The sequence below is a fragment of the Sebastes fasciatus genome, chromosome 24 (genome assembly GCF_043250625.1).
Source record: "Sebastes fasciatus isolate fSebFas1 chromosome 24, fSebFas1.pri, whole genome shotgun sequence".
Lineage (NCBI taxonomy): Eukaryota > Metazoa > Chordata > Actinopteri > Perciformes > Sebastidae > Sebastes > Sebastes fasciatus.
The window spans coordinates 15,774,081-15,787,603 of NC_133818.1; the positions used below are offsets into that span (position 1 = coordinate 15,774,081).

A 13,523-nucleotide genomic window follows, 5' to 3' on the forward strand; every position below is an offset into this window, starting at 1 on the left:
CCAGTTCATTCCTCACATGTGTTCTCATTAGCGTCACAGAGCTCAGCATCATTTTCAACAACACACACTCCTAATTCAGCTGTATTTCCAGAACCTTCAAAGACTCCTCAAACAAATGGGCTGAAAAAAATATTACAGCTAAAAGCCATAATGATCAATCTGTTGGAGGATCTCATGCCACGAGGGAAATGTTGGAAAAGCACAGTACTTCATTAAGTCATAGCTGGAGTATTGACCAATTGTAAAGTGAAATATGTGTGTGTGTGTGTGTGTGTGTGTAGGCTACTCTCCAGGTCGGAGGTCATGGCGAGAGGTTGAACCAGTGCAGAGAAGTCACCCTCACCACTACTAAACCTCTCCCAGTACAGGTACATACACTGCTTCACTGAACTCCAGCAAGCCGCTTCATATTTATACAATATGCCCAGTTACACCGACGATGACTAAATACATCCACTAAAGCAGTTTTAATGTGATTGATTTTTTAAATTCTTAATAGGTGGATGGTGAACCGTGCAGACTGGCTCCCTCTGTCATTCAAATCAGCCTCAGGAACCAGGCGAACCTGGTTCAGAAAACCAAACGACGGACCTCGCTGCCACACCTCAATGAGTACGTCACACTCACACAGGCTTACACAACCTCAGGCCACTAAAGACAGCAGCTCCTTCCAACCCTGTGGCCTCTTAGGGAAAATAGCATTATGATGTGTGACCTTGATTTTCCACCAGTGTAGACCTCCAGACTGATGTATGTATGTAATAATAAGTGTTCTGGTCCTGTTTGTGTCTCAGTCAGCAGCCGGTCCCAGAGAGGCTGAGGATCAGAGTCAGCAGGATCAGTATGACCGACTACGAGGCTCTGCACTATGACAAGGACAAACTACGGCAAGCATGTAAGGAAACACACACACACACACACACACACACACATACTTGCATTCATGTATGCAGCGGTGCCCACGATGCTATTATAAGAATCATGGCTTTATTTATTGTATATAGTATATAAACATAGAATTGAATTGAATAGATCGGCCCCATTGTTACCGATATTTGAGTCAGTATCGGCCCCATCTCCCGTCCAGTATCGGTGCGTCCCTACTGTGCAGTGAGCTCATCAGTGGACGTATTCATAGCTTATATCAGAGCACATGTTCAACCAGCTTCTTGTCAGCGTGAAGAGCCGAACGGGGGGGTCAAGAAGCTGCAGGTCGACGCGCCCCGAACGACAGCAGCATCTTCAGGCTGAAGTGGGAATAAAAAGTGCTCGGTGATTAGAAGGTGGAGCAGTCATGTGAAGGTCAACAGCATCGTTTTGTCATCATTTATCCTCCGTCTCTTCACTGTTCTGCGCGTGTCTGCGCTCACACGGAAGATGTCTTTGATTTGCACACACAAACACACAAACAGTGATGTTTCAGGAGCTTCTCTGTCATTAGGAACAATTACACTCAGCTGGCTGCGCACATGCAATTGTTAGTTCAGAGTTTGGACACAGGGTGGCGCTGTTACCTTTTACTTTATTATAATACTATTTATATTGGTGTAAATGTAGACATTTTGTTTATGTGTTTTGCATATTATTCATACGTCCTGGGACTGGAGCCTAATGCTTCATGGAAACACCTATACATTTAATTCCCATTGTTTTAATTCAATCCCCACATTTCTATTGGTTTAGATGATTTTCCGTCATTTCCATCCTTTGTTCTCGCTGTATGAAGTTTTGAATAGTTTCTCATTATGCAAATCAATCACTGCTCTAACTTTTGGATGTGTCACACTTTGGGAGATGGTAAAAATATGCTTCCTACCCCGAGGCACAGCGGTTATATCATCTCAATGTCATTTCTCTCACTGTGGCTCTGCATTCAGTCCCGAACATAGATCGAGAAGAGAGATTGTTTAACCTTTTCCACTCCCCCCCTCCTCTTTTTCACAGCCCCAATTTTTTGTCTTTTTAAATGGGATGAAGGGGGTCTTTAGGGGGAGATAGCAGATCAGCAGTAGAATCCACATAGAGGTGGTGTACATCATCTGAAAGCTGGGAACCTGAAGATTAATTTGAGATGCAGCTCAGCACCGTGTGTCAAGATCTTCTAGCCGTAAATCAGAAATAATAAAAAAGACAAAAACTGTTCAAAACCCAATGTTCATCCTCACATTTGACGAGCTGGAACCAGAGGCATTGTTCTTTGGAATATGACCTAATTAATCACTTATAAGAACCGTTGGTGATTAATTTCCTGCTGCTCAACTAATTGTAGAATATCTGTGGTAATTGTTCAGCCATGATTTTCCACTTTTGGTTCTCTGATTACAAAAATATTGCTTGTATTTATGTGAGCTGCACGCAACAGGATGCGCGTACCGTCGCCGTACACAACCGCCAATTAGTCGCTACTCGTGTGTCACTTGAAAAGGTCACTTACAGAAAGGACCGTCCTCAAAGGGAGTCAGTGAAATGAAAGCAGTGGTTGGTGTAGTGATAGTTGCTGTCCATCATCTCTGAAGAATGTTTGGTGAATTAGCAAAATTGAACACACTTTTTCTAGAATGTATCAGAATCTGAATCAGGGTTTCTGTTGGTGAAGTTACTACTGCTTGCTCCCACTGCTGTCTTTGTCTTCCACACTGAGACATTTAGTATCAATGAGAGGTGTGTGTGTGTGTGTGTGTGGGTTCAGGAGCTCCTGACAGCTCTCCCAGCACCAACGAGCCGTGTGATGTTCAGCCAGCAGCAGTGTTGTGTTGCTGCAGCGGGCGGCGGTGCCCGCGTTGCCTCCGGGAGCGCTCTTTATTGTCTCAACAACCGGTGTCCGCTTACTGATGACGAGCCAGCTCGGTCCGGCTCATTTAAGGAAATAAAATACACCGATGCCAATGTCTTTGTTAGAAGTGCGTTACGGCCCACACACATCAAGCCGACATCAAAGAACTAGCGGCCGACTGTTGCGTCTCCTCAAGTCGCCTTTGTCTTGGCCGACAAGTCTACAGCCGACGGCCAGTTAGCACGCACGCTCTGCTCCTGCGTGTGAGGAAATAACTCCACGCCAGCACGCGGCGGTAGTCTGTATTCGTCATTCAAAAAGGGAAACTGGAAGACAGAGGACGGCGGATATACAAGCCGTAGTTACATGAAACAAAGCGACGTTTGCTGACCATTTTCACACCACTCTCACTCACTCACTTAGTTTCATTCCAGATGTTCATGTGGTTGTGAGAACATCCGTGTATTGGAATGATCAGACGTGATGAAGACAAAGAGTATAGAAGCAGAGAGCTTTTTTAACAGCCGTTTGACGTCGCTCCGGTAGCGCTGCCGCCATTTTGGACTGAAAACGGCAATGAGTCTGTGGCATCGGATGTCAGAGGCTCAAAGGATAATAATTTTTTTTAGGTAAATCAACTTCCGTGTACGAACACTTAAATAGCCCTCGTTTAAATCATTATTTTCACACCTTTTTTCTTTTTAATTTCCTGTTCCTGGTACTGTACAGCGTGTACAAACCAGACTGTTTGCACCCGTGAGACAATACAGCTACGCTAAATGTCTTTTCCCAGTGGAAGAGAGGCTCACGACACAACGCGGTTTGAGTTACGCTTGCTGCACATCACAGCGTGTAGCACCCAAAGTTGGGCTTTGCTCGATGCAGCGAAAAGCCACCGTGGCGCGGCGCTAACTGTTAGAAATAATGAGTTTCAGAGCTCAGTGGTTGCGTCGTCACGTTGTGACTGAAAGGACCTTCAGTGAGTGAGAGACGGAGAGAGAAATGGAGAGAACTCAGAGAAAGAAATACTCAAGCAGGAGCAGAAATAAATACAAATGGATGAATCACACAAGTTCATACCAGAGGGGTGAATTATTCCTTAAAAGTAGGCCTATTTAATATAAAAGGCTGCTGCAGTGTACTTATTAGTTTGTTATTTTCATTCTTTAAAAGTTATGCAGGACACAAACTCCCGATGGAGGAACCCCAGACCCCCAGCTTTGGTTTAGAAATCCTCTCTATTTTTGAGGTCTGAAGGTCTGTCCGACGGCCGACCGTCGACTCGGTGTGTCAGGACCTTTATTGAGCTTATTCTGCTTCATATTCATTATTAGCAATCCACTGCCTTCAAAGACACAATCAACCCGTACTGACCAGTCCCAGTTCTTGCTGTCTCCAAGCGACGTCTCTGTAGCGGCCGTAGCCCTGACATGTGGCTCCGGAAGCTCCACCATAACCCCTCAACACACAACTTTAAATCCCCCTTGACTTGTAATTTGCACGCGTCCCTGCTAGATGACCAGAATTAAAATAGCAGCACTTGCAGGGTCCAGAGGGCTGGAGTTGAGAACCAATATAAGTAGATATCAAAGTGCTGTTGGATAATTGTCTTGTTCCTCTGTATCTCCAGCCATTCCTCTGGGACTGATCGTGGTTTCTGGTGACAGCGACTTAGAAACCTGCAGAGAACACATCCAGCGTTTGCAGGAGGTAAGGAGGACAGAGGGACGGGGGGGGGGGGGGGGACGGGGGGGGGGGGGGGGGGGTGTACGGAAGTCTAGTTTTCTCTTAGAACACTTGAATTACAATATGTTGAAAGGTTATTATGGAATTTTTGCCCAATGATGCCAAAAATATTCTGCCCTCTGCCACTTTAATGGAGCCTGGTTTCATTTTTATGATTACTCTAAGGTTTTGTCTTTCACATAAAAACAGATATGTAGAAACTTTCTGAAAGCAATATTGTGTTTCAGTCAAGAAAGTGTCTGTCAGGTTGCATTATGACATCCATATATAGTGTAGCGTACGGCTGGTACTGTGGGCCGAGGGCTCGGCTCGCTCCGAATGAGTTGTCAAGCCTATATACCACTCTCCTCTCTATTCCTTCTATGCTCCCATCTTCCTCTCTAGGACTTCTGTTCTGTCCATCCCTCCTTCAGATGCTTGGGACAGCAGGTTGGTAGTTGGATGCTGGAGTTTGTAGTGTGTTTTTTTGTTTGGCTCAGAGGCACACGGGAAACTAACAGCTACCAACCCTTCACCATTTTATTAGAAAATCGGACATTTACACTACAACTAGCAAACCCCATGGTCACCCCGTGGCTATATGATTTAACAAATGTAAGACTTTATTTCCCAAGATCTTTCTGATGTTGTCTCACTGCCACATGCAAGATCCCACTGCACATGGCTTTGCTCCAACACAGGCTGATTGGCCTTAGGCAGCACATAAAGAGGCAACAACCACAGAGGGAAAGATTCACTCTGCTAATATTGCTGCACTTCTTTCAGGCAAAATTTCCTTTTAAGTCAAACCATCAACGTCATGAGTAAATCTTCCTGTCTGAATCCAGAGGTGGATTTTGGTAGAAAAAGGTTATATCTGACACCGGTGCCGGTGTGAGTGATTGACAGCCGGAGAAGTCGAGTTAAAGACGGCTCGAAAATGTTCCGCCGATATGAAATCCTACTTCGAATTCTACACCATTCTAAACAAACAAACACCCACACACATAAACAGAGCAGATTCTGTACTCGAGGGGATACAAAATACAGCGTGTGGTCAGTAATACATTACACAACACAGATACAGAAATAAAAACCATGTTTAAAGCATCATTCCAAACTCCACTTAGAATAAAGACATCAGAACGTTTTCATGTCATCATTAAAATCATCAAAGTAGCTAGGAAATAATGTTCTACCACTCAGGAATAACTGATTTCTGTTGTCTGAACCATCATTCTTATTGGTAATAACAACATTGTGCGTAGCAAGTTAATAGCTGAGAACTGGTTACACAGTGACATCACTTAAAAATAAGTCTGACAGGTCAAGAAACATAAACAGTGAGAGCATCTGACAGGTTGGAGACAAACTTTGCATGAGAGAACTAAGGTGAAGAGTAACACTGGGCGTACGCTGTACGATTTTAGCCCGTTTCTGACCCGAATTTTGAGCCGCACGACTCATTTTAGAGTCCGAATTTCAGCATGGTGGGGCGTCGTTTGCCGTGCAGTGCTCAGCCTTATAGCTCCTGGTGCCGCAGCGGCTCTGCTTAATTCTGATAGCCCTGTACTTGCCCAGCAGGCCATCGATGGTGGAACTAGTGCGGTGTGAACTTTACGCATTGGGACTAAAGGATTTAGGAAGAGTAACCAGCTATTTGTATCTTGGGCCTCTTCGCATAGAGGAAAGCCTCTATCTCACCAGCGTCTGTCACACTGGGTAGCGGAGGCTTTCATTTTGGCTTACTAAACCCGTGGATGGCTTATGCCACCAGGGGTTTGGCTACCTCATGGGGCATTTTTGTGAATGATATCTTTGCCGCTGCAAGCTGGGCAGACCCCCCCCCCCCCCTCCCAACACATTTAAACGTTCCACCGCCTGGATGTGAGCGACAGCGCCTGCGTCATTGGTGCACTCGTGTGGATTCATCATAATATGGTCTTCGGAGCATGCAAATCGGCCGTTGGCCACATATCCCATAGTGAGATACAGAGCTAGGATTGAAAGAGAATGTTTGGTTACCAAGGCAACCTCGGTTACTGCATCATATAAACTTCTCCAAAGGTGCTAAAATCCCAGAAAAACCCACTCGGAGGACATGAACTCTGAGTGTGCCCTGGATGATGTTATTTACTGTAACCACAAAACAAGCTTTAACATCTGCCACTGATGTATCATGTGAGAGAATACTCTTCTTTCATGATATTGTTCATTTCTAACCCGGCACTGCTCTCCAGCTCTACTGCCGCTGTGGTAAGGGAGATAAAAAGGGGCTTTGGACCTTTGTCTTGTGTGTCAGATGTTAAATATCACATGAGTATTGCAGCTCTATCTATTACAGTCCTTCCATGTTCCAACAGTCATTATGGAACATCTTCCTAATGGAGACCTACTGTGTGTTTGAGAGGCCAAAAGGCCATTACTTCATCAGATAAATGAAGCCAGCAATGTTACAGATGACATGTCTGAACAGGGCTATATTCAGCCTAACTCAGTCCAGACACTGGCTGGGAGATATAAAACCAAGAGTTTGTCTTGTGTACTTGCTGTACTCCAGATTCCACATGTGTTCAGTCATTAATGTCAGTTTAGGGTGAAAAACTTAACTACTGGAGTCGTACACACCTTCTGAGAAGAGGGGCAGATCATCGGTCAATCATTTAACCTTTTGGTTGTATTTGTGTGAAAGCTTGTATTACACACCGACTGTGAAGAAATCAATATCTTTAGTTGTGTGTGAATAATTGTTTGAATTGTGTCTCTATTGCACTGCAAAGACTAGAGCATGTGCCACCACTCGTTGGTGTTTTCCTCATCTTGTGAGGCAGAGTATGGATAACCCATAACCAGGTTACTGTAGTTTAATTTCTCCGTTCACATTGGAGGCATGCGAGAAAAACAAAGTTTCCTTCCAAAAGTTCCAAGTGACGCGGTGAATAATAATCATTTTGTGGGTGAAGTATTCCTTTAATGAGGCGGCATAGAGTAAGGTGTCATTGTTTTGAAAAGTGGGTCTCCACTGAGAGAGACGCAGAAACACGTCTGTTTTCAGCACAACAACTCGGCTGATAACGTAGTGTCATCTTGTGATGCACAAAGACACATCATCAGTGATGTAACCGTGGGGTCATTGGCTTGTTTAAGTCTTTCAACATCAAACTGCTTCACCCAGGCGGTCCAGTTGGAGGAGATCAGGCCTCAGCTGGAATCCAAGTAGTTTGTGTGTGGTTATTGATGTCTGTCTGTGATGGTCATCATGGCAGTCGTATGATGCAGAGAAGCTTTAAAGCCCCGCAGAGGGACTGGGCAACAGGGGAAGCAGGGAACTTCAGAAGGGTACACATTGTGCTCGACATCCTCGGCTGCTGCCTCGCCGATCACGTTGGCTCTCTGCGTAAAGCTCTCTGGGCAACAACAGTGTTGTCTTCTAGAGGAGTGTTCTGCCTCCCATGATTGGTCCAGCTGTGTGACCTGATTGACTTCCAATCAAGCAGATCACCAGCACCTGAGCGGTGATGTGTCCGTGTCCACATATTGCCTGCTCTGCTTTGTGATGCTGACTTGACGACGCCTGATGAAGATCTCTGTTAGATCCAAACGTTGCTTTATTAAAATTTGCCTGGAGCTACCTCTGCAGTGTGCGGATCCTGTTTTCTGATTTTGATCCAGTACCTGTAAAAACCTTACAGATGTGCGTACCCCACAGCTTTTTTGTCCATGGTTCTGGATAGAACCTCCGAAGAGACCAGAGAAACCCTTGATCAATCCACTTCTTTCAGCTGTGACTTGAGGGTGCAACCAAAGACCTTGCGGCAGGCGGCTGTGGATCAGAGGTAGAGCAGGTCGCCCACCAATCGGAAGGTCGGCGGTCAATCCCCGGCTTCTCCAGTCCACATGTTGAAGTCCTTGAGCTGAAGATACTGAACCCCCAAATTGCTCCCGAAGGCTGAGCCATCAGATTGAGGCACGTCTAATAGCGGCAGAATCAAGGTCATGATCTTGTCAGGAACAAGGTGTTGAACTGGTTTCAACCAGCTTGCCTCCTGGTATACAACCGTAGGCATTTGGTCAAGGGCCAGCCAACAGAACAATCATGTCTCTTTGGTCTTCTACTGCTTCTCAATCACATCTAACCTGGTCGACAAGCCCTGATAATAATCTATACCTATATCAACAAATACACCCTCAAAAATAACAAGACTCAAAAAAGGGACCCAACATACACACCTTGAGGTGCAGTAGTAGGAGACAAAAACACACATACAGAGATTAGTTTCCCCCACATGTGCCTCAGCATGTTACAGAATGATGCATGGACTATTGTGAATGTGTTTAGATGTGTGTGTGTGACCTTTAATATGTGTTTCAATGTGCTTATGGTATCCATATTCTGTTTTATTGGTGAGCTTAATGTATTGTGACCTGTTGTAAAGCTGAATGTGTCCTTTAATGTGATTTACTCTGTTGTGTGTGTGTGTTAACAGGTAAAAGAAGTGCTTAAGTAAGGCTTTTATTTTGAAAGGATTAATAAATAATCCTTTATTGAAGTGCGGTGTTAATTAGGTAGTCTCTTTGAGGCCCGATCTCCTCAGAAGAGGCCTGAGAACAAAAACAGTCAAGTGACAAAGACAACTCTTAGTACAGTTGTTTGAAAAGTCTTTTTAGTGTTGTATTCATGATAAGTCAATTATTCAATAAACACTTTTCTCAGTTTTGTTCCGTCACACAGTCGGCAGAAGACAGGATCAGACAGAAAAGCTAATTATAACTGTTATAAGAGAAACTCAAAGAGCTTGTTACTCTTGAAATTGAATCTCGACAACTCACTCTCGTACTACCGAGACTTTCTTTTGCTCTTTTCATTCATAATTTAGAATAACAAGTAAAACAATGTCCAGAATTTCAACTGCACAATGAAAAGCTATTTAATTTTTTATTTTATTCTATAGCCTGTAGACTTTAGGGCTTTAATTGGTCCCTGTGTGGGAAAAGCTGCTGCATAGCATGAGCTCCATAATGTACATTACATACACTTTCTCTATTTCCTTCATGTTACTCACAGAACGTATGACTTGAACTAGTAATTGTTGAGCCCATTGTTCAAATAGTTACTTCTCTATTTCCTAATAATTACTTTATAAATACTACACTTACTAGTATGTATGACACTAAACCAACAACGGCACTTTATAGGTGGACGTTTTACTGGCGTCCGGTAGTCGTTTTCACTCCAAAACAGCGGAAGCATAGCTCTGCTGCTGGATGCTGACGTCGCAATGGATCGACAATTGACTTTCACTTCTTAGCAATATGTATTCTTTGCTTTATATACTACGTAACTAGCTCTGAAGTTTGACTTCCGTCACTACAAACTGTCGGTTTCTTTCCTTTCTTTCTTCTCTGAGGTCGGGTTGGGGGGGGAGGGTCTAGCTGCTAGGATGCCGTACTGTCATGCTCTGTCACCCTGACATGTGCAGTGGAGGTTGCTGGGCTTTTACAGCCTGTGCAACCTGAATTGTGTTCACAAAGCGTGGAGCTCTGCAGTCCTTTCCATTCATAGGAGCAGACTTCAAACCACTTAACCAACCAAAGGAACCTAAAGTAACTTATACAAATCATTGTTATAGAAGACCAGATATCTTTTTCAGAAATCACAATAATAGTGAGACTGTATTTAAGCACTCTAATCACCACCACCATCATTTCTACTGTACTCAAATACAAGTTTCAACTACACAACCTACCTCGTTTGGTCCGGACTTTCGGACTTTTCAGTGTGATCCGAACCAAAATTACAGGTGAAACTTCCCCCCCGACCTCCGAACCAAACAGCCCATCCCTGGTCCGACAAAAAGAGGTGGTCTTTATCTGGATCAAATTGAACTATGGTTTGTTTCTAGTGTTACAAATGTTTTTTTGGATGATTCAAACTTTTGGACCAATTAATTTAAATAAATTGTCGGCGCCAAATTGCCCCGATATGATAACATCGCAGCCCGTGAGTGGCACTCTCGCTCAATACTGGACCTCAGAAATTGCAGACATGACACAAAAACATAAGAAAATAGGGTCCAGGTTGAAAAATTCTGAAGTCACCCTTTAATGACAACGGAATCACCACAATGAATGGATTTCACTTGTGGAGGGGAAGTAAAGAGTTCAACACTGATGAACTCTTACACGCAAAATCATGCTGTTGATCGACTGCAAACTACATGTTTTGATGGTGCTGAACTTAATTGAATATTAATCTCCTTGTACTTTATGGTGTATGATGTAGAAGTGTACTCTCAGTACACCGTGACATCACTGTTGGGTGTGGTTACATGTGCAACAGAGTACCTGGTCAGAGGTAAAACACACACAAACTGTGAAACACTGCTAATCAGCTTGTTGTTAAAGGGTAACTTGGACCCTATTTGAAGTGACTAATGGGGACAACATCTTTTGAAATTGGTCCAGTATTGAGGGAGAACTGTAATAGCTTGAGGCAACCTGGCACCATCATTTTATGTCCAATAAAGTGCTTGTTTTTACCACTGACAGGCTCCGATTTATTAATAAAAGTGTCTGCCAACATTATGGAAAGGACCCTACAGAGAAATAACATGTTTTTCTTCCGGACACCACATACAACAACCCGTCACTCACGATCGCATTTCCAACAAGAAAACACATCTGCCAGCGTTGACTCAACATACAGTTCATCTCCTCCATCAAGGAGGTTATATTTTCGGCTCGGTCTTTTTTTTTTTTTCCCTTTGTACATGCATTATGTTTCCCTTTCAGTAACATTGCGAGACGGCATTTGTTCTGCATTCATGTGGTGTCGGAATAATCGGAAAAATGAGTTCCCGACTGGGAAAATTCAAGGAATGCCAACAAGTCAAAAACAGCTAAGGTGTTGTTTAAGCAATAAAATACAACACATCTTCTTCCTGCATTACAACTTAAAGCTCTTGAACTCACCGAAGTCATAAGAACACAACTCTGTAAATGGGAGCATCCAGGGAGCACATGAATGCACCGTTCGTCTGGGCTCTCTGAGTGGGAGTGCCATTCTACTTTTCTTTTAAATTGATTCTAAATTCAACTCATGCTGTAGCTGACTGTCTGATATCGAGCGCTGTGGGTTTTTGGCAGGCAGTCGTTTTTTTGCGAAAATCTCCCTAGTAAAATGAATTTATGAAATTTATGAGAATAAGTTGTGATGTTTCATGATGTCCGGTTAAACATCAGGTCAAACAAGCTGTAACTCTGCTGGCGTGACGGTGTGCATGTGCATCCTTGCTTCGTGAACACACAGAGTGCTTGTTCAACTGCCGATGAATTTAGTTGTCATTTTCTGTAATGTTGGGGTTATAGTACCGGCAAGATCCCAGCTGACATTGGGTGAAGGCGGGGTACACCCTGGACAGGTTGCCAGACCATTCCAGTGCTGACACATAGAGACAGACAACCATTCACGCTCACATTCACATCTACGGGACCTTTAGAGTCAACAATGAATCTGCATGTCTTTTACTATTTTACACATGGCCGTGTGATCAGCAGAGCTTTGTTAACTGTTTATCTTAATTCCTCAACCTGAAAAAGGAAAAGGTGCTTCTAGTTTCTACTTCATACACCATCTTAAACCCAGAGGTAATCCCAGTACTTCAGTGTAAATGCAGTGAATGTGGAAGCAGCTCTTGAACTTGCTGTATTTCTGTCTCACTGTAGATGAGAGGAGACACTGTGCTGTGTTCTCCTGATGAGGATGTCACGTACCCACATCCTTCATCTCACATTGAGCTTTTTCATCTTCCTCTTCAGGAGCAAGCAGAGCAACACGAACTCTGTAAATGTTATTTTTAACAACACTATCTTGTTTTATATAGGTTAGATCGCTAACACTGAGAAGACAAGCTCATGAGTTGTTGTCAGACTTTGTGTTGCATAGCAACCGGATGATGTAACTCTCGTTTCACCGTTTGATCTGCCGTTCTCTGGTGACTGCTGATGCTCACTAGTGCAGAAAAAAGAATTGTCTGATAATGACTGAATATGGCAAACTGTTGCTGCTCTTATTGCAGTGTATATTCAGAACCTTCATTCACTGTGTGACCAGGACAATGCTGTATGTTCTTTTTTAAAGGTCCCATATCGTGCTCATTTTCAGGTTCATTCTTGTATTTTGTGTTTCTACTAGAACATGTTTACATCCTTTAATGTTTAAAAAAAACTTTATTTTCCTCATACTGTCTGCCTGAATATACCTGTATTCACCCTCTGTCTGAAACGCTCTGTTTTAGCACATTTCAACGGAATTGCAATGGAATTGCATTGCTAGGCAACAGCTTGGGTCCATGTTTACTTCCTGTCAGCTGATGTTATTTACATACACTGCAACAGGAAATAAACTGGGACACATTTAGAATGTTTACATATAAAAAACTGTGTTAATGGTCTAAATATTGTATATTTGTGACATCACAAATGGACAGAAATCCAAACGGCTTGTTTCAAACGCACAATTTCTGAATACGAGCTGTGTGTATTTCTCCGTATATTGATCATTTTGATAGTTTAACAGTATTTAAAAAACACTTAAACCTGCTTTATAATATAAAAGACCTGAAAATCTCACTTTTTTTTTTACAATATGGGACCTTTAAAGCAGACTTTACATGTGAAACATCTTCATTCTCTAACTGAGGGTACATTTCACGTCTATTGATGATAATGATATTTTTTACTACTAGTATTCTCTTCAAAAATATAATATTTTACAGATTAAGGCACACATTTAGTGCCCACTATGTGTCATTTAGCTTGGATTTGTGATGATGTTCCTAAATTGATAGTTTTTGCGATGTCCATTTTTCAATTGAGTGTGTCTTAAACTCAGAAATACAATTCAAAACCAAGTTAGCATTATCTATTTGTTATTTATTTATACATTTCTTAAAATTGAGTTTCACATTTAAATGATATAAATATCTCAGTTTATTATTGTCAACTATGTTGCTATGTTACTGTC

At 42.8% G+C, this 13,523-nt stretch overlaps 1 protein-coding gene across 12 annotated transcripts in view; it reads left to right on the forward strand.

Annotated features, from left to right (window-relative positions):
* The window catches only part of dgkza (diacylglycerol kinase, zeta a), a 78,910-nt gene that overhangs the window by 26,839 nt on the left and 38,548 nt on the right, over window positions 1–13,523 (forward strand). For 6 of the 12 annotated variants that reach the window (XM_074626950.1, XM_074626958.1, XM_074626959.1 and 3 more), the window contains 5 exons: window positions 282–368; window positions 500–612; window positions 795–895; window positions 4,404–4,483; window positions 4,904–4,948. In XM_074626950.1, coding sequence (XP_074483051.1) covers window positions 282–368; window positions 500–612; window positions 795–895; window positions 4,404–4,483; window positions 4,904–4,948 — 426 coding nt within the window. The remainder of the gene's footprint in view (window positions 1–281; window positions 369–499; window positions 613–794; window positions 896–4,403; window positions 4,484–4,903; window positions 4,949–13,523) is intronic. The other 6 variants (XM_074626960.1, XM_074626961.1, XM_074626962.1 and 3 more) reach the window with 1 other exon arrangement.